The sequence below is a fragment of the Lycorma delicatula genome, chromosome 9 (genome assembly GCF_047948215.1).
Source record: "Lycorma delicatula isolate Av1 chromosome 9, ASM4794821v1, whole genome shotgun sequence".
Taxonomy (NCBI): Eukaryota; Metazoa; Arthropoda; class Insecta; order Hemiptera; family Fulgoridae; genus Lycorma; species Lycorma delicatula.
The window spans coordinates 8,314,916-8,338,076 of record NC_134463.1 but is presented as its reverse complement, the minus strand read 5'-3'; the positions used below and the strand labels follow the sequence as shown (position 1 = coordinate 8,338,076).

Sequence of the window (23,161 nt, the reverse complement as noted above, 5' to 3'; positions counted from 1 at the left end):
ATCTTGAACCATTCATTATACAAAATAAGCAGTTATATTTTTTAATATAGTTTAAATTTATAATGTTTTTTAACAAATTAGGCTCCAAGCCTTTTTCCTGACCAATTTGTTTGACTTATTTAATGAATGAAGAACAATGGGTAATTTCAACTTCTTTTTACTTCTCTTTGTGGAAACAAATACAAATATCTCTTAGAGTAAGATTTATTTAGGAACTCAAAATATCTTAAAATAAAAAAAGTTATCCTTAAAATGTATTACAATTACACTTTAATTTGCATTGTATGCAATTACAGAATTTATATAAATAAATCTATACTGAAGATCATTCTAACAGTTTAAGAAATGCAACAATAATCATTCACAATGGACCAGCCATCAATTCTTGACAGCAAAAAAAAAGAAGAAAAACTGTGTATACAAAAATAAAATGAGTTAATCAATTAAAAAGATGAAAAATTAACTAATTAGCTTCTGTGGGCAACCGCACATAGGAAATAAAATTCCTGAAAATTCTAAAGGCAGAGTTGTACCCTATAAAGATACACCATGAGAGCAGCAGCTTTCTTACATTGCAACTGGAGTGTTTCATTGGATCTGCTGACTGCTGAAACAATTCGCATAGTACTTATCAAGGGAAAATGGGATAAAGGACAATAAACTAGAATATGGATAGATTAACAGCTGATGGTATCAATAATTATGATTAACTACTGATAGGGCAGATCAAAAGACTGACAAATCAAGAATAACAAATAAGATTACAATCTGACCCAACCTTGAACCAATTTGAGAAAGAAAAGAGTCAGCCATCTTAACTCTAGAATGTTTTTCTAGTAGCAGTGGTGGAGGGATCAAGCAAGACTGGGCAGTTCACATTTTTATATAAAAATCAATATAGTAACAGAAATAAACTTCTGATTTCTTCTTAATGATTCATTAAACATGAATTCAAGGATAATTTTAATCTAAATCACAAATATAAAAATCATTTTATCAATTTATATTTCATTGTTATTTAATATAAGAATTATAATTACATGTTATAATAATATATTAATTACACTCAGAAAAAAAATAAAATAAGAAAAATTTACTTATTAATTAATTATAAATAATAATAATAATAATAAAAAAGTAAAATTAATTTGAAGCAAGTATGTGTTGGTGAACCATTTGTTCCTTATTAATCATATGTGTAGTATTATTAACAAGTTTCATTAATGCGCTTAAGTGATTTGACCAATCGTTCAAGACATCATTAGGGTCTTTCATTGTTGTAAAGCTAACAATACCCGCTGGACGATCGGTTTTTGCCTGTACTGACTTACTAACAACCATATTGCTCAGGAATTCTTCAGTTTCCTATAAATGAAACATAAATAAGTACAAATCGATTAAAAGATACAATATTATAAATTTTTAACTTCTAATAAAAAGTCTTAACACTACTTCTGTTAGATTATAACTATTTAAAATCAGTTAAATAACACTATTTAAAATCATTTTTTTTTAAATTAATATTGACCAGGTAAGGTATTTGTGAAACTGTAAAATTGAAGTAATGAAACAATTTTTCTTAACATAGAAAAAAAATCAGGAATTTCAGAACTTAAAAATAGTGTGAGGAAAATCTTCAGTGAATGCATAAGAAAGGAAAAATCTAATAAAGTGACATTTCAAGAAAAAAAAAACAGACAATGTGTAGAAAAAAAAAGAGAAGGCTTTATCCACCTCTTTTCCTAGCAAGCGAATCACTTATTCCCTGGTCCATACTGAATGATTTTTCTACTGCTACTCTGAACTAGTTAAGTTGTAACTTGAAGCAGTTTATTCGAAGAGTCAAAGGTATCACTTTTAACTGGTTTTTCATGATTTTAGAGGTTATACCTTTTTAATTAGTACAATACACAAGAAATATTTTTATTTGCCATAAACATCTACAAAAAACACTGCAAATAGTGAAAATTTGAGACTTTTATCACCAGCCCCATCAGAGTTATTATTTGAAGCCAAAATTTGAATTTAAAAAAAAATTAATTTTCAAAAATTCATAGAAATTTAGGGTTAAGTACATCACCATTAATATTATTTATGGTAAAACTACTTACATATAAAAACATAATTCAAACTGTGTATGCCATCATCCCTGCCTCTTGAAAAAATGACTAAAAGTGAAATTTCACCGTTTTTCATGTTCTTCTTTACCAATCTCATAGAAAGAAGAGAGACAGGTAAATAAAAATAAATAAATCACTGGACCAATCTTTTAACTTGAGAAAACATGATTAAATTGCTTTTTGTTTCATCCTTCCAGAACCAATAGTTTTTTAGTTATGATTTTTTCCATACCCATGTAATCACAAAATGGTAAGTGCACCATAACAAAAATGACCGCCACACGTAAACTGCTTAAATAAAATATTTAAAACAGTTTTAAGGTCCTGAGACATGTAGACATGGAAACTGTAGGAAACAAGTGATAAGTTTCAATTTTTTTTGAATTGGTCAAGCAACCAGCTATGTTTTTTTTTTGGACACTTCAAATGGATTGACCCATACAAAAAGTGAGAAAAAACTTGAAGAAATAAAGCTGTAGGGATTAAGGGCCAGAAGTGTGAATAAATTTTTGTTATAAAGAAAAGCTAATAGGTGGCAAAAATACATAAAAAAATATTAAGAAAAATATCTGCTAGATTCATAAAAGAGACCTATACCACGATCTATATTTAATAGAGCTCTGTGAAAGATTTAAACCACACTAAAAGAAAAAAAAACTGATTATACACCATCTGAATTACTACACCAGTCTGGCAGAAATAGACGTGAAAAAAGGTTCTCAGGTTAGTAAGCAAATTTATGAAACTGGGCAAATACAGTCAGATTTTAAAAAGAGTGTAATTATTACCTTATTTATCTATTATTGTTCTCTTATATCCTAATTTATCTGCATAATCTGACTGATCAACATCTGTAGCAGTTATAAGAGTAGAAAATAAAGAAAGGCTAATTCTGATTCAGAAAATAAATAATGATGTAGTCTGCTCCTGTTGCTTTTCAATTAGTACACAAAAGAAATTCAGATATTAAAGAAATCATGTGAAAGCGGAATTCAAGAAAATACAAAAACAAAGTTATAGTCAGGATTCAGGGGTAAAATTTTTTGGCAGAAACCAAAAATGAATTAGAAGAAATAATGAATAGCATGAATTTTTTACTACAAGAGAAACTCAACTGGAAAAAAGGAGTAAAACAAATGTAATGACATCTGACAGGATGGCAATGAGGAATTAAATATTAAGATAGAGGAACAATATATCAGAAGATAATTTTTTAGGCATAGTAATAATACAAAGGTGTGTGCCAGATTGGTAGAATCCAAAACAGCATTTGTATAGAAAATAAGTCTGCTAATATCAAGTAGAGTTTTAAGAATGACAAGTAATTCTTTGAAAATTTGGGCATAGTATATTATTGATAATAGAGAGCTTAAAAAAAGAATAAAAGCTTATAAAGGGTGGTGTTGCATTGAAAATTAGATGGGTTTGTCAAATTACAATTAAGAGGTCTTAGATGAATAGCAAGGGGAGAGAAATTTATGGCAGAATTTTATAAAATGACAAACTAGGTTGGTGAGCTAAATCTTAAGTCATCTAGGTTCAATTAATTTGGAGAAAATAGAAACTCAATATTACTTTTAATACTGAGAACTAGAATACAGTAAATATGTTGCAGTTAAAATATCAGTGCAGGTAAAACAAAGGAATGAAGAATAGCGTCAAACCAGTCAACTGATTAATGCCTTATAAAAAACAAATAATTTGTTTCTCATTGCTTAGAATGTGTTATAATGGTAAAGTACATAGATTTTTAAAATTTTTGTGAAATATAATAAATTTTTAAATTATTTTATTTACAAGTATAAAATAGATTTCTTGAAGATAAACTATGATGAAATTAATTGTGTTAATGTTAATAAGATTAATTGTATCAGATTTGTGGCCTGAAGAAGTCAATGATACAATAGAATCATACACAGAACTTAACTATACAATTCTTACAATACTATACAATTCAGTTCTTACAATTTTTGTAAGAACTTGGGCAATAACAGTATTCATTAAAGTATTTAGGTGCTTAATAAAAATATGTTAAAAAGTTTATAACATTTATTATGTGTAAATTATTTATTTTAATTAAGGTAGTGGCAACAAGCAAAATCAATAACACTCACCTCAACTGGTAAATCTAATAATTCTGACATTCTCTTCAATGTGATATGTGTATAATATTTTGCCATTACTCTGATATTCTATAAAAAATATATAAAAAAAAATATATATATATAATCTATTAATGATACAAACAATTATTTTTATAAAATCTTGAAAATAGCACATTAAAAAAAAAAGTTTCAGATAAAATTAATTTGTTTTTTAGGAGGAAGAAAGTCAGCATTTATAAACATATATATATATATATTATTACTTTGATGGCATTTGTAGTCATATTTTAATTACTTTTCCAATAATCACCATTAACTTTCAGACATTTTTTTATATATTCAGCACCCTTACTCCAGGTCACAAGGATTGCTGCTCGAGTTCTGAACCAGTTAATAACACCATTCTTGATTTCATCACCATGTTTGAACTGTCACAATCTGAACCATTTTCTTAAATGTATGAATAAGTAGTAAATCACTTCAAGCAAGATCAGGACTGTAAAGTAAAAAAATAAGAAACATTTCCTGAAAAAACAAATTTCCCAAATGAATACTTTGAGCTGCTGTATGGATGAGTGCTGTCATACAAAAACATGACCCCCTACTAGGTAACATGATACATCTTTTATTTTAAATGTTATGACTGTTTCAACAGTGTTTTAGTATATTTCAGCATTAATAGTTCCATTCCCCAAAATATCAATCAGTCCTTTCTTTCATACACTAAAAAACTATGACCATGATTTTTTGTACACAAGATGCTTGGCCAAACTTTTTATTTCATGACAGTGAATGTCACCATTACATTGATGTTTGGTCAAATAACCCATTCCCTTTATTTTCAAAGCACAGCAAAAGATTTTGAGCCAAAAGCAGCATTTTCTGATTGTGTACATTTATAAATATTTTCAGCACCCATCTCAAACATAATTTGTTTGTAATCAAGTTTCTCTGTCACAATGTTGTAAATTACTGAAAATGAAACATTAAGAAATTAAATTGCAAACTGTAAATCAATTTATCACAAATTTTCGCATTTATTTCTTTAATTATTACATGTGTCACCAATGTTGCGCAACCACTGTGATTTTCATCATGTATGTTAAAAAACAGCAATACCTAACTTTTCTATCACTCACAACGTTAGGCACATAAGCTTTATAATAAGTTATGAGTTGTCTGTGAATTTCAGCAGCACTACTATACTTTGCTAACAAAAAACTTATCGCAGTGTGAACCCCTCAGCTGGTGGGGTTATCTATTATAGCACTAATTTAAATCACTCATACACCACAAAAATCGCATAGCAAATGATAGCTGAGTATACCCTGAAAACGCTGCACACACGTGATCCTGATTAACTCAATCATTTTTAAATGAATAAAGTAAAAATATTTTTAACTGAAAAATAATAAATTACCAAATAGTGTAACAAAAGACTGATTACATAAAAATTAATGCTGTATTGGCCTAACTGTTATCACCTCCACTAATATAATTTTTTAAAAAAATTACATATATACTGTACTGCACTGTGCTTTTAAAAAAAATAATTACTACATATACAGCACTATAATACGTAAGTCAAAGATTAACATACAGTAACTACAGAACATTGTAGGCCGTGTTTTGTTATTTAAGCACTTCTATTTATAAAACCTATAGCCAAAATGTAGTGATTTAAATTTATGTTTACATATTTACACTTCATTTTACTTTCTAAAGAAATCTGAAATTTTTCTTTGCACTTTAACATTCCTTTCTTTTTCTAATGTGAATTGACGAACTTGTTGCATAGCAATTAACATTTCATCAGCATCTCCACGACTTCTTTTCAGCACATTTTACTCACTGGATTATCATTGAATTCTTCATCTTCGGCCCCTTCCTTTAAATTTTCTTTATTATTAATATGATTAACAATTTCTTCATAATTTAATATTTTGTAGCCTAAATCTGTGTCGTCTAATTGTACCCATTCTCCTGTCTTCACATTTGTAACACCATTTAAGCCGGGAATGCTGTCAAAAATTTCAAATTTTTGTCTGCATTTTCTTCTTCAGTTTCTGATTCTGGTAGCTGGTCAGGCCACAATTTATTCCAGCTCAACTTCAACATCTTTTCCGGGATATCTTGTCAAGTGCCAGCAATATTATATATTGCATCCTTTATGGTGTACAGTTTGCAAAAATTTTTTACCTGTAATTCATTTTCACAAAAAATTAAATTTTGCATTAATAATTTTTTATAACACTGCTTCATACTTACCATGACCCTTTGGTCCATAGGCTGCAATAAACAGTTTGTGTTTGCTGAAAGAAATACGGTGATTATATTGCCACCTAGTGCTTCCAGTTTGTCAGTCAATTGCAAAGAGCATATCCATCACAAGTAACGCCTTTTCTGGTAAATTATTTTCTTTAAGATATCGCTGGATTTCAGGCACAAAAGTCATAAAATCACTGACTAAAAATTTCTTGCGTCATCCAAGCACTCCCTTATGAAAAATATTTCACTGGTAATAAGTCACAATTTATATGTTTAAAAACTCTCAGGTTTTTTGACTTGCCAACAACAGATAGAGAAAGTCGATGAAACCACTTGTGTTAGAACAATTATATTTCAATACAATTACAATTGTATTTCAATTCTTAAAAAATTAATTGATAATAAGCTAACTGATAATGTGTTTTAATGTAAATTACTGCAAAACACTATTATTAATTACTGTTTAACAACACTAATAATGTTTAAACTCCCTCATAATATTTAATTTGGTTCACCCAGTACATATAAAATAAAAAATAAATAAATATAATAAGTAATAATAAACAAAGTGTATAACAGATACAAGCGTAAATCAAACATAAACAGGATTTCTGTTTCTGAGCGTCTACGGTTGGTAGGACTGGGCCTGCGTTTCTAGTATGCTTGGGTAGGGTCATCAGGAGTGGGGAGAGCCAGCCATTTCACACTCCCAACCAATTCATCAGTAATGCTCACAATGTCGGAGCAGCAGGTACACCCCTCCACTATGCAACACATAATTATAAAATTTCTTGCTTGTGAAGGAGTTCAAGCAACGGAAATTTTCCAGATTGACTGCACAGTTCGGGGACCAAACATTGTCAAGGACTCATGTGTTTGCCTGGCATAAAGAGTTCAAGGAAGAACGAGAATGAGTGAAAAAACACGATCGCTATCCTCAGATCAGCATTACAGATGAAAACATTCGCGTTGTTCAAAACATTCTTGAAGATGATTGACAGGTGAGAGTATCTGAAATTGCAGAACAGGTTGTAATAAGTTTTGGGAGCTGTCAAGTGATCATCACAAATGACCTACAGTTTTGTAAAGTGTGTGCCAGATGGGTCCCTCACCTTTTGACTGCAGATCAGAAGTTGAGACATTTGGAGGTCTGTCAGAGGCTTACAGAAAGGTTTGCAAAAGAAAGTGATGCATTTTTGAGTCGGATTGTCACCTGTGATGAAATGTGGATCTACCAATACACTGCCCAGTCAAAACAAGTCAGCATGGTGTGGCAGAGGAAAGGGGAGCAGCCCCAGTAAAAGCCAAGACTCAACTGTCAGCTGGCAAGGTTCTTGCAACAGTTTTTTTTTTACCAATGAAGCATTTTTCACATTGATTTTTTGCATGAGCGATGCACAATCAATGCTGCTTACTACTGTGAACTGTTGAGTGAGGTGAGGGCTGCATATTGCTGCAAAAGATGAGACCAACCGATTCAAGAGGCCATCCTCCTCCATGACAACATCAGGCCCAATACTGCAGCTCTAATATTCTCAAAACTAGAAGAAATGCACTAGATTCAATTTGATCATCCTTCCTACAGCCCGGACCTATCGCCCTGCGATTTTCATTAATTTGGGTCGCTTAAAAAAGATCTAGGAGGGCAACAATTTGAAGATGACGAGGGTGTGAGGGATTCATGCACAATTGTTTCCTGATGCAACCAGCTTTATTCTACAATATAGCAATAAAAAACCTTCCTTCTCACTGGGAAAAATGCATTTCTAACGCAGGAAACTATGTAGAAAAATAAATTATATTTGCCTTTTATTTTTCAATAAATAATTTCTTTTTTAAAATAAAATCCTGTTTATATTTGATTTACCCTTGTAAAATCAACAAGTAAATAATTGCATGTTACAACATTCTAATATTTCAGAATATTTAAAGTGAATGATTAATCAAGGATTAATAATAAGAAAATGATAATAATAGAAGCATAACAGTAAAGTACATTGTATGCTACTATTAGCATACTACAAAAAACTACAGACTTACAGTTTTACTCTTTATTGCATTACGATTTTATAGTTTTTATTATAATGCTATGCAATTGTATATTTTTCTACAGCAAATATTTTATGCTAATTTTATTTTAAATATTTTATGCTAATAATTTGGAATGACAGCACAGAATGAACAGACTCAGACATAAGATTAGTCTCCAACAGAAGTGGTGATGGCCATGAGGAAAAGAAATTTATCTTGGCCTTATGGAAAAATAATAACTGAAACAGATTAACTGATATAATATCATTTGCAACACTAAAATATTTTGAATTCAATTTTTTTTTTGTTTTTCAAGAAACATAAATAATAAAAAGGATATAATGAAACTACTTCAATTGCCAAATTACCAGGATGGGCTGCATTTCATGTTTCAAAATGGCTTTGGTTTACAACAAATCTTTACGTGTTTTACCTTGTTAAAAGAATTTCATGAATCAATTAGTAATTTTATTAATTAATACTCAATTTATTAATTGATTTCATTAATTATATATCAATTAATCGACTATCCATAGGTATGAATTAATACCCATTGACTATCCTCATGTAACTGGAGGAGCCAGGCCGAATGGGCAATTTTGGGAAGTTTTGTAGTGTACTTAGCAAAGGAAAGGACTGCTGTGGAAATCTAGAACTCTGCTTGGATTTCTCTTTTATTTTATTTTTGTTGATGTTTTGTTTTATAAATTATGTTTTTGTTGTTGTTCTTGTCCTTTTGTTTTGTTTTGTTTCAATGTTACTGTGTTATTGTTTTGTATAATATTTTTATGTTTCGTGCTGTGTGTTGAACTCACTTTTACAGTCTACGGGTAGGTAGTTCAATTCCTTTGTTAGTTAGGTATTTTCAGTCTTGCTTTAGACTCTGTGAGATGTGTTTTGTTATGAGTTCATTAACTAGTAGTACACCGATGGGAATGTCACTTGTGGCATTCACATCCTGGCTGAGGCGGACTGGAATATGTTAAAAGCCAAGGTTTTGAAGATGACCTCTGCTAAAACCCATAAGGGCTTAGAACAGATGGGATGGTGGAGGGTGTCTTTCCCTACAGGGGTCAGGATGACTATCCTTATAAACAACAAAATCGCTGATCACATGTATAATAAATTACAGGTTAACGAACATGCGAATAAGAAGGCCATGTATCTTTCATTGACAATCTACAACTTAGAACATCAATACATGTAGTAACAATATGAAAGCAAAATTTTATCAATAGTAACACTTCAGTCATGAGATACCAGCAATCCTCCATGAAGATAATAAAAATCAGAAATCAACTTTTTTATCACACAATGGAAATTTAAAAAAAGGAACTCAAACAAATTTTATCTCATAGCTTATTGAACTAGATAAAACATTTTAGGTTATTCAAAAAAATTAAATTACAATTTAAACAATAAATTAAGAAACAAAAAATAAACATACATGTTCAACAACACGGCTCTTCAAATCCTTCCATCGTCTCTGACCATCTTCAGAGGTGGGCTTAAAAACATCAGTAGCTACAGCATCATGTGATCCAAATTTAAGTTCCTTTTCATAAGCTTCACAAAGTCCAGACCATTTAATAAGTTCTGGATTTGTAAACAGTCTTAGTAATTCTCTAAAATTTAAAAAAAAAAGAAACAAGATGTTACAAAACTGAACATTTTAGAATATAACAATAATTTTGATCACTAGTTGGCTGTTAGAATGTTTTTTTTTTTTTTTTTGTTTAATACGAAGATAATAATAGTAACTTAAATTTATAATATAATTTTTCAATATACATTTTAAGAAATACAATAATATTAACATACTCTAGCATACTCCTACATATGACAAATTCCTACATCAATATGTCAGTATTGATATAAGAATATATATGTTTATCATATTTATTTATTTTATTTACATACAGTTCTCTCTTTTCTAGCATGAATATTTAATTATCTTTAAAGTTAAACTAACGCTAGATTTCCAGTACATTAAATTTAATCTCTATTTGAACATAATCAATGATGTTTCTGGACAGAAAGTTTTGTTCCTAATCAAGGAAGGGACTTATTAATAATTAAGTTATTCTATAATAAAAATCACTATATTTTTAAATTTATCCATTATTTATTTTTAAACTCACCAATCAGTACTATGAAGTACAAACTATTCTATGGAGTACTCCACAGTAATTAGCTTGTACTCATGTGTAATGAAAAATATTAATTTTTAAATTCACAAGTTCATACAAAGAGCATTTAAACAGTTATTTTGTGGTGGTAGAATTCTAATTTTTTATATTAATAATGTAATCTTTATTTAAAAAAAGCAAATTTAAATAAAATAATATTCCAGAATCTGCAAATAACCAGAGCAGCTTTCTTAATTTGGGGCCCATAGGCAGCAGCATCCCTTTCTCAAATAACGAATGTAGTTGTAATGTATTACTACAATCCATAGTCATGATAAGTTATGAATTATATTTTGTACATTTACAAAAGAGACTGAAATTTGAGAAGACAGGGGTATAGCCCTGGTTTGAGTTGCTAGCTCACTGTAATAGTGCAAAAAAAAACTGGGAGAAAACAGAACATGACAGGGAATGAGATGTTGAACTATCTTAATCAAAAATTTGTAGGCCTTTGCAAGATGTTGCACGATTCCAGGATATCTAATGAATGCTCAAAGTATTCTTCAGCACTACACTGACAATAACGATGTTGGAATATAACCACAATAATGATGTTGGCATTTATCAACAGCAAATAGTAACCTTTGTACTTCTACTATGTTCGGTCACAAATGTTAATCATCTTTTAACATAAAACAGATATAGGATAAAATTATTGTATTTAAATCCAATCAATTCCTAATGTGTATTTAAAATCTTTATGCTCAATATGTTTGGCTATATATAACTAAAATTTTTATATTTCAAAATAATAGATTTACGACATAAATTTCAAAACAATATAAAACCATCTGGCAAAGTATCGTATGGCTTTACTGGCTATGCCGGTCAAGTCATAATATATCTTGCACAGCTTTTATTATTGCACCATTATATGTAATTGTTTTTATAATTAATAATTATAAATATATTATATTAAGAGAGTCGTCCACAAAGTAAAACCATTTTTGTTTTACAACAAATTATTGTATTTAATTTAACTTTAATACGAGGATGGAGTGAAAAGTTTCGGGCTTCAAGCAGAGATAGTGTTAGTAAGGTTAACTTTTCAACGGCATCACATGATTCAACTCTTCATTAGTTTATAAGAGCTTCAAGTGGCTGCATCACTTAGCAGAGTATTTACAGTCCATCAAAGTGGAGAATTAGGGTATTTTTTAGAAAATGGAAAAATCTGGAACTTTGTGCAGTGTTTAAATACTTTTTTCTGAAGGTTTAAAGTGCAAAAATTAAAGCAAGAGTTTGATATGACATTGGGAGACTCTTCTCTATCAATTACAACAGCTAAATGCTGGGTCACAGAATTTAAAATAGGTCGAACACGCATCCACTGCACGTTCAACCTTAATTAAAATAAAACACACAATGGATGCCTTTCTAAAGTGACTATGCCAGAAATGAAAGAAAAATGCATAAAATAATTTTGGCAGATCGACAAGTGACAGTGAACAAGTTAGTAGAGTCTGCAGACATGTCAACAGAACATATGCCCAATATTTTGCATGAAAATTTAGGCATGAACAGGCTGTGTGCTATATGGGTACCATTTGCTCATGCCCATCCAAAAACAGTGCCAAAAAACCATTTTGGCACAATCCAGAGGAATTTTACATTGATTTGTGATGGTTGATGAGGCTTGGGTTCATCACAATAAAACGTGGGTTAAAAAAAATCAACTTGCTTGAAAAAGCAAAAATCACTTTTTGTGTAAAAATTGTTTTTTGAGATGCATGTGGAATAATTTCATAGATTATCTTAAAAATGGTGAAACAATAAGGCAAATATTATGCGACCCTGCTGCAGTACCTAAGCAATGAAATTAAGGAAAAATGACCACATTTGCAAAGAAAGTGCTTCATCAAGACTATGCTCCAGCTCACATTTCAGTCACTGCAATGGCAAAAATCAACAAATTACGGTTCGAATTACTCAAACACCCTCTATATTCCTCCCCGTGACTATCACTTGTTTCCTAACCTAAAACATAGCTTGGAGAGAAGAACTTTTTGACCAATAATGAAGATATTGCCACTGTAGATGGTTATTTTAAGAAGTTGGATAAATCAAGGACCAAACTAGCATCCGCACTCTTGTGGAATGCTGGTCTAAGTGTTTAGATCATAATGGTGATTATGTTGAGAAATAAATCAAAATGTACAAAGAAAAATTTTGTTTTCTTATCCAGTTGTTTTCTAATTAAATTAAAATATTTTTTGGCACTGTTTCATTTTACCCTTGTATGTGCATCAAACTCTATATTCTTTAAGATATAGTTCCACATAATCACCTTGTATATTCAAGTATTTTCAAATCATGACATTAAGTTTTGTATACCATTATCAAAGAAGTCTGCCAACAGTCTATTAAGCCATTCATGAATAACTGTCTTGACATCATCAGCACTTTCATAGCAATATCCACCAAGAAACTAATTCAATTTTGTAAACAGGTGGAAATTGCTTGGAGCAAGATCTGAACTGTATGGTCGATGATCAAAAATATCCAATCCAAAACCACACATTGTCATGAAGCAAACACACTCCACAAATCAAAATACTACACCATTGGCAATTTTGAATTGCATGACAAAGTTTCATCAAAATTTCTGAATAAGAGTCAGCATTACTTGTCTCTCCGTAAGGTATAAATTCACACATTAAAACTGTGTGGTGATTCCAAAAAACTGTAACCATCACTTTGCGTTTTGAAAGTGTTAGTTTGAATTATTTTGCCTTTGAAGACAATCGAGAATGATGCCACTAATGTGACTGACGTTTACTCTCTAATGTTAGCGTGAAACCCATACTTCATTACCAGTCACTTTGTGATCAGCATTTCATCACCATCTCTAAGGTACTGCTCAAGGAATGACAGAGCAGCACACGTGCATATTTTTTGTGACTATTTGTCATCATTCTTGAGACCTGTTGGGCACAAACTTTACAATAATTTAAGTAAACAGTCACAATTTCATGTGACAGAGATCATGAACATACAGGAAATTTACCCCTAAGCTGTTTAACATGAAATCCCGGGTTCTCTTTTACTAGTCTGTCAAACTAATTTTTCAGCTGTTCGTAATGAGAGTAGGACATCCTGATCATGGCTCATCATGAACAGATGTTCTCCCTGCAAATAAATAAACGATATCATTTCCTGTTACCATATACAGCAGTAATTTGACAATGAATTTCCATAGGACGAACGAACATCTTGCATATTGAGAAAATGTATGACTGATCATACTTCACAGTCAGCAGGATTTTCAATTTTTTTATTTATTATAAACACATGCAAAATCACTCCATGTCACATACAGCTATGAAATTTTGTAATTAATTAAAAAAAAACGCTAGCAGAACAAGTGAGAGCAGCTGGCCCTGACCCACTGTGTGAGTGAAGCTGTGAAAATACAATATGCAAATGATTCTTACTTTCTGGATGATCATAATAATAATTATTTTTATATAATATTATATTTAACATTATATAATATTAAGTTTCTGTAACACTCTTCAGTATAAGAAAATGAAAATTTTTCAAAAAACTTTTCTGCATTTTAGGTCAAGGTCTAAAAAAGAATTAAAACAGGTTTTTTAAAAAGGTTTAAAAAATTGTAGACATTTCTTGATAGCTGTAAGAAGTATAAACTTTCAAAAAATGTTTGAGAAATATTTAAACCAAAGGGAGATAGAGCAAAAGAACATAAAACATTTATTTTAATTTTGAGAAGGGAAAGTTTATTTTTTGAAAAAAAATTATATTATTTATGTATGCATTGTAGGTAACAAATCCGTTTTATTTGCCTTATTTTTTTTCACGATATTCCTTACCTAATCCCTCAATGAATTTGGAAAAAAAAATTAATATGATCAATGTCCCATGAATAGAAATAAATTTATGAAGAAAATCGGTTTGGTCAGTCCTGAGATATAAGACCAAAATAGTGCGACACACATCATAAACATGTTTTTTTGGTTTAGATGAACTAATTGGACCCTAAAACATAACAATTTGTAAAATATCTGATACCCCACTTTTAGTATGATCACCATACTTTTCACTTTAATGTAGCTATTCTAGCTATACTCACTGAGAAAGTAAAAAGTTATTAGTGATAACTTTGTTATTAATTTAATTAATATGGGGCTACCAGAAAAGTAAGAACTTTTAATTATTTCTCTTGCTGATGATGATTTTAAGATCAAACCTTTTTTTTAAATTTTGGTGCAATCTACCACTTGTTGATCATTCATACATGAACTGAATTTTTTTAAATCAATAAGATTGAGATTTCACTGGCAATGAAATTCAGGCAGCAACAAATTTTTTATTTACTTTCCCAAAACTAAATTATTGGAATTCACAAGTAAACCACAGGGTCTTCATAAACGAATAGTGGGGTTTTGAACATGAATTAAATGAAAATAAAAATACTTACAGTCAATGTTTTTATTTATCAAATTTGTCATCTAAAACAGTTTTTTTTACACAACTAATAAGTTTCAATATGTGCACCATTAATCACTAGGCAAATGTCCAATTACTACTCAGTTTTTGCCCATACCCAAATTAACATATCTACTGTTATGGTTTTAATTCCTTCATTAATCCTTTCCTTTAAGTGACATACTTGTATTTTTTTGTGAATGAACAATGTTTTTGTATATTTTCCCACAAGAAAAAATCGCAAGGTGTCAGGTCTGGACTACTTGCAGGTCAGGGTATATAGATCCTTGTCGACCTATCCCTCAATGTTCAAACTTTCCGTTCAAAGCCTGGCTGACAAATGCATTAAAAGTGCGAAAGGGTGCCATCTTGGAAATGAATTCGTTGTACGTTTTCAAGTCCATGGGGGTTTTCACCTTGTATTCATGAACTGTGTTTGTTAATAAACCCATTAATATGGGTCATAGCTTTGTCTACAAAAATTATATCGTCTAAAAATAATTCGTTTTCATTAATTTTTTTGAAAATTTCAATTTCAATTGAAACATTTTTCTCCATCATCAGTTTCAATTCCTGCAGTAGCTGGATTTCATATGCATGTAATTTCAATCTTTTGTGTAAAACTTTGTGAATTGTTTTCAGAATATTTAACTCGAGGCTTCAATGAGAGATGAATTTTTTTAGGACTTCTGATTGGAGATTTTCAAATTTGTTCAACAGTTTTGTCTGATATTTGTAGTCTACCAGTTGATATTTCCTTGAGAATAGATCCAGTATCTTCAAACTATTTGAACCCAATGTCATATATAATTTTCATGTGGTGGCTCTTTTCCATATTCACATTGAAATGCAAACTGAACTAAAATTAAAAACTTTAATTCAGCATGCCACAAAACTCACTTTGCTTTTTCTTGAACAGGGAACATTAACAAACTAAAGACACCTCAGTAACAACATAAAAACTGATGAGGTGTTTGGAACTGTTGTTACACAAACTTTTGAGATGGATGCTATCAGGGTTACCAACATAACTTCTCAAAATTTCCCTACTTCCTTGATCTGAATTACTGAAACCACCCACATTTTTTTTATGAAGACTGTATTGTATAACTTTAGTATATTGAAAAAACAATAACTGAACTTTGCATAACCAAATTCTTTCTTATTTTTCTATACAAGGGGAAAAGGTAATATGAACATAGATGAGGGGGAAAATGGGGTATGTGTATCCTATCTGTATATCAGTCATATTATACTGTATTTATGAAAAAGAGAGAATTTTTGACAATTAAAAATTTTTTTCATTATTTGGGTCTTGTTAGTTAATTTTAAGAAAAATAAAATTAACAACACCATCCAGGAAAGAGACAGGGTACAGCTAACAAGAGTAGCCAGGAACATGGTTAAACATGTTGACAAGTGCATAGAAGTGGATGGACATCATTTTCAACCCTTTCTGAAAATTATAATCTTAAGTGTTTGCCAATAAACTATTATTTATAGGAACTACCTTTTGAGAAACATTTGAGGAAGTACAAAAAAGAAAATTGAAAATGAAATAAAATTTGTTATAGAGTGAAGAGTGCAAGTGCAGGAGATTATATAGATAACAAGAAACTGGCGAAAGTATAAGGTACAAACATTAACAGAAGAATACCAACATTAATAGAAGAAAAGAGATATACAATTATGAAAGAGTATATAATCAAATCTATCAGTGTATATTAAACTGGTTTCAGCTGATCATAGAACCATATAAATCCATACTCGGCCAAATTTAAAAACAAAAATTATAAACAGTTGTAAAAATAAAAACAAAATCTCAATAATTAAGTAATACTGTCTTACTTGTACGTATTTATTTCATTTAATGTTTTATCTTGAAGAACTCTATGTGTTAAATCATTCTGTTCATTATCATATGGTGATAATATCAAGTAAAGTACAACATTTTGTAAAATAAGATGCCTTTGATTTTCATCTGCCTGTATACTTGGTGTATCAAGTACTGCACGATAATGCTTACAAGTTGCTAAATAGGATCCTTCATGCTGGTCAAGTTCTATCATTAATCTGTTAAAACAAACAAACAAAATAGAAGCTCACCAAGGTTAACACTAATTTTGGTTTGACATTAAAAATAATTACAATTTGAAAGAAATTATAATAAATAACATTCATAGCATATCATACAAGGTGTTAAACTTAAAAAAGGCCCCATCACTCACTCAGTAGTTGTATTGAATGCATATTTTTGATAAAATGCACATATAGGTGTGAGATGGGTAAAATAATGTGGAAGATTGTTGATACGACTAGAGATGGAATGGGGAGGATGACTGTTTATTACCTGTACATTTAAGTATTGAAAGTCTGGATCAAGCATTGACTTTTGAACATGGTTGCATGAAAATTTATTTAGAGACAAAACCTCATGTTGTGTATCAGCGAAAGTTCAGGGAAAAATATGAAAAGAAAGCACCGGCAAAAACTGCTATTCAAAAGTTAGTTAAAAAATTTCATTAAACAGCTTCAGTGTTAGACCACAGATCAATTTCAACAACCCAGATTGAACAAAACATTAAAACGGCAGCTACGAGATAAAGCTGGGAAAAGAACATTTCACTAGGTTCAGCCTGTACTGCAATGAGAATGCTGAAATTTTATCTGGATTGAATGCAGGTTCTCTATGAGCTAACTAATGCTGATTATACTAAAAGGTTTCACTACTGTCAATGATCTAAGAACTTCATTAGAGGCAACATTGGCATTTTAGGTCAAGAATTTTTCACAGATGAAGCATGGTTTCACCTTGATGGGTATGTTAATAATCAGAACTAACAGACCTGGGGTACTAAAAACCTGCACATTTTCTTTGAATCACCCATACATCCACAAAAAAAAATAGGTGCATGGTGTGCAGTTTCAAGGTGATGAATAATTGATCCTAATTTTTTGAAAAAACCTGTGAATGCTGCAGACTACCAAGAAATTATCAACAACAGTACATAGTACTTGCAGTAAGAACTGCAAGAGGATGAGCATAACTGCTGACTGCAATAGGACAGCCCACTTCTCATACAGCTCGCTCTACAGAGATGCTACAGGATTTTTTTGGTGGAAGAATCATTTCTAAAGGATTATGGCCACCAAGATCCCCCTGATCTTTGACTAGTTCGGACTTCTTTCTGGAGAAAGAACTGGAAAATCCTGCAGGAACTGGAAGACAAACATTCCAATGCCAATCAGAAAATAGACAGGATACAGTTAACAACAATAGTCAGGAACATGGTGTAACATGTTGACAAGTACATAGAACTGGATGGACATCATTTTCAACATTTTCTGTAAATTATAATCTACGTGTTTGCCAATAAACTATTATTTACAGACTAAATTAAGTGATGGGGCCTCTTTTAAGTTAAGTTAGATAAAAATGTAACATTCTTTCGACAGATTACTGTTTGATGAACTTCTCTACTTCTTTCTGAACTGCATTAATCATTAAATTACCTTAAAACATATATTATTAAACCATATATATTAAACCCACTACAATTTCATTTACTTTTAGTGTTATTTTCTCCAGCATGTTTTAATTTTCTAACTTTGGATGCTTTAAGCATCCTAAGGCATTTTAGCCTTTAGAATTTTAGTTCATTCTTTAATGCTTTTCTGACAAAACCTTCTACTATATTATTCCATCTAAACATTTACCCTTCCTTACTCTAACAAGCTATCAATTTTCATAGTTTTTCTCCAAAATCACATTTAAAAAGCACTCCTCCCTCTATAGTAACAAAAATTCACAAATTGAGGTTTATAAACTGAATTGATTTGCAGTACAATCTTCATTTACCTTTGAAGACAAATGAGTGCACATTTTTGACTAGCTGTAACTCAAAAAATGTATTTCTGGAGCAATGTTTATAAGAATTTTTTTTCATTATTTTAATCAGAAGGATATGTATAAAGTTTAATCAGATCCTCCTTGAACATTCTGTGTAACTGAATCCTAGCAATGTTAACAAACATTAACATATCTGGAGATTAATCTAATTATTTTTATAAGTTATAATAACACTGAAATCTGTTACCTGTAATATTTTAATTTTAAGTCCTGAGTACCTTCATCTTCAAAAAATTTGGTATTTATCTTTTTTGATATAATTTGGGTTCTAATATAATCTTTTTTACCAAGGCAAAGTCTCATCTGTTCTAAAATCAACTCAACCTAAGAAAAAAAAGACAAAAAAATACAGAATTAGATAAATTTTATACCTCTTTCTGTTACACAGAGCAACTATATTTTGTAGTTACTACCACACAAATACTTACAATTCCATTCTAAAGTGAACTCAAGTAATCAAAATGTTAATTTTTTATTTTGAGATTATTTTGGCTCATAAAAGGATTTACATCAATTACAATAAATATATTTCCTTAACTGAATGACATCCAGGTTGCCTTTTACAGCTTTATATAACAGAATGATCAGTGATTGCTACAGCAGACCATAAGTTGTATTTACCAAAACTAAATCTCCTGTAGTAAACTTATACTACAGGAGATAATTTCTAGTTTAACAGTTCCAAAGAAATAAAAAAACAGAAAAATGTGACTGTCACACTATCATTTAAAAAAAAAAAAACATAAAAAATACTCACTAAGATAGTTAATAAGGAAATAGAATGCATCCAGATGTATTACATGAAAAACAGTTTGGTTATAGAAAATGAACTGGTGTAAGGAAGGTCCTTAGATTAAGAAGAATAATACCATTTACAGTAGCATGCAAAGTAATCCAATCACAATGTTATTTAATAAAAAGTAACTGTATTTAGAAAAAAAATCACACCATACTATTTGTGAATATCAGTAATTATTATGTCCTCCTTTATTATTAATCATTTCACTTACACGATTTGGCACCGATTCAGCAAGGGTACAACACACGATTTGGCACCAATTCAGCAAGGGTACAACACACTGTTTTCATCATCATCATTACCCATACTGATATGATTACTTCAATGAGGTCAATTTTTATGATACAATTTACGAGTCGTTTTTTAATTAATGCCCAAAGATTTTCAATTGGGTTAAGTCTGGGAAGTTGTCTGGCCGCATGAGTACTTGAATGTTTCATTCTTCAAAAAATGTATCCATCAATCTTTTGGCAATATGACACAGCACCAAACCTTATTGGAACAATGTTGCCTTCTGGGAATTTGTTTCAAATTGTGTCACAACCTTTTCTTCAGAATCTTGATATATCATCATTTTTCAACATGTAATCTACTGGAAGTAATGAACAAGGCCTTCAAATGTGAAACAACCCCAAAATCTTTTTTTCTGGGGATGTTTAACTAATTGTTGGATATCAGCCAATGATATATGTTTATCTGATATTTTGCTATAGTATAGAACTGTTTGCCCCTGAACATAAAAATGTGACTTGTTGAAAACATAACATTTTTCCAGTATTCTTTGGTCCAGTTTTTTTTTGTCTTCAGTCATTTGATTGGTTTGATGCAGCTCTCCAAGATTCCCTATCTAGTGCTAGTCGTTTCATTTTGGTATACTGCCTACATCCTACATCCCTAACAATTTGTTTTACATATTCCAAACGTGGCCTGCCTACACAACTTTTCCCTTCTACCTGTCCTTCCAATATTAAAGCAAATATTCCGGGATGCCTTAGTATGTGGCCTATAAGTCTGTCTCTTCTTTTAACTATATTTTTCCAAACGCTTCTTTCTTCATCTATTTGCCGCAATACCTCTTCATTTGTCACTTTATCCACCCACATGATTTTTAACATTCTCCTATAGCACCACATTTCAAAAGCTTCTAATCTTTTCTTCTCAGATACTCTGATTGTCCAAGTTTCACTTCCATATAAAGCGACACTCCAAACATACAATTTCAAAAATCTTTTCCTGACATTTAAATTAATTTTCATGTAAAAAAATTATATTTCTGACTGAAGGCTCATTTCGCTAGTGCTATTCGGCATTTTATATCGCTCCTGCTTCGTCCATCTTTAGTAATTCTACTTCCCAAATAACAAAATTCTTCTACCTCCATAATCTTTTCTCCTCCTATTTTCACATTCATTGGTCCATCTTTGTTATTTCTAATAAATTTCATTACTTTTGTTTTGTGCTTGTTTATTTTCATGCGATAGTTCTTGCGTAGGACTTCATCTATGCCATTCATTGTTTCTTCTAAATACTTTTTACTCTCGGCTAGAATTACTATATCATCAGCAAATCATAGCATCTTTATCTTTTCACCTTGTACTGTTACTCCGAATCTAAATTGTTCTTTAACATCATTAACTGCTAGTTCCATGTAAAGATTAAAAAGTAACGGAGATAGAGAACATCCTTGTCGGACTCCCTTTCTTATTATGGCTTCTTTCTTATGTTCTTCAATTGCTACTGTTGCTGTTTGGTTCCTGTACATGTTAGCAATTGTTCTTCTATCTCTGTATTTGAACACTAATTTTTTTTAAATGCCAAGTATGTTGGTTTGTTTTTCTTAATCTTCCTTCTACTATTAATTTGAGTGCTAAAATTGCTTCCCTTGTCCCTATATTATCCTGAAATTAAATTGGTCTTCTCCTAACACTTCTTCCACTCTCCTCTAAATTCTTCTATACAGAATAATTGCTCCTGGTGTTCAATTGGCTCCATATGGCTCACACAGCTCCTGGCAGCTCACTCGACGCCATCCATGCTATAAAATCTGGCTATGCACTAGAATAAACCAGTCTCTTCCCATCATTCAGACAATTATGTTTGTTAATGTGAATTACAATATCAAGATTATAATAAATATAATTTATATGATAATTGAAATAAGGCTTTTTATTTATGTAAATGAACCAGCGAATAATTATTTAAAATACGTATACCTAACTGAGGTACTTCACCAAGGTAGCAATTATTTCAACAGGAGTAGTTTTTTCTTTTACAGCCACATTTCCCTTTCTCTTAAGATGAAGAGGAACTAGTCTCTTTGAGTTATTTTAAAATAATATTTACTGTCCCTAGTCCAACATCACATACAGAAGCTATTTGTCATTGTGTCATACTGGTATGCTCAGAAAGAGAAACAATTCTCTAACACTTTCTTGGAGATATGCCCATTATTATGTATTAAGGGCATACAGAACAAAAAATATAAAAGGTATGATTTTGGAATAAAAAATGAAATACTTTCACAAAATACTCTTTTCTTCTGTTTAGCCTCCAGAAGCAAAGCATTAATTCAGAGGATGAATGATGACGATATGTATGAATGTAAATGAAGTGTAGCCTTCTACAGTATCTAGTCGACCATTCCTGAGATGTATGGTTAATTTCAACCCAACCACCAAAGAACAGAACACCGGTACCCATGATCTAGTATTCACATCCATAGTATTCATATCTGTGCTTTACTAAGCTTTGAAATTAGTACTCTTGACTTCGAAATCAGTTGATTTGCAATGATGAGTTCACCACTACATCAACACCAGTGGTTTTTCACAAAATACTATATATAACATGAAAATTGCTAAATAATCAAAGAACAATAACCTCACATTACACAAAAAAACAATGGGTGCAGTCAAGTAGTGCAGCCACAATATAAAAATAAACAAAAAAACTCCCTGTGTTTGAATTAACTTGCTCAATACTTTATAGATTTGTAGATAGGGATAAAACATTTGCCAATATACAACAGATCAGAATGTTTAAAATTTTAAGAAAATGTAAATTTCAACAGTTAACTCTAACTCAAAAAGGAAGCAGTCTATCCCCATGGCTTTTTCAATTAGTACATAGAACCAATACAGAAACTGAAGAAAGCATTTGAGAATGGAGTAGCTATCTAAGCAGAAATAAAATCCTATCAGGATTAATTTATGACATTATTTTCTGCAGAAACCAAAGATGAATTAGCAGAAATATCAAATGAAATAAATTGATTATTAGGAATCAGTTTG

General features: G+C 30.7%; 1 protein-coding gene across 1 annotated transcript in view; it reads right to left on the bottom strand.

The window, feature by feature from the left end:
• Positions 1–988: 988 nt before the first annotated feature.
• The window catches only part of Rpn5 (regulatory particle non-ATPase 5), a 28,397-nt gene continuing 6,224 nt past the window's right edge, over positions 989–23,161 (bottom strand). Inside the window, exons 5-9 of the mRNA XM_075374853.1 lie at positions 19,260–19,396; positions 17,011–17,235; positions 9,972–10,149; positions 4,235–4,312; positions 989–1,365 (exon numbers count right to left, since the gene is read on the bottom strand). Of these exons, the coding sequence (XP_075230968.1) occupies positions 1,144–1,365; positions 4,235–4,312; positions 9,972–10,149; positions 17,011–17,235; positions 19,260–19,396 (840 nt within the window). The 3' untranslated portion in view covers positions 989–1,143. The remainder of the gene's footprint in view (positions 1,366–4,234; positions 4,313–9,971; positions 10,150–17,010; positions 17,236–19,259; positions 19,397–23,161) is intronic.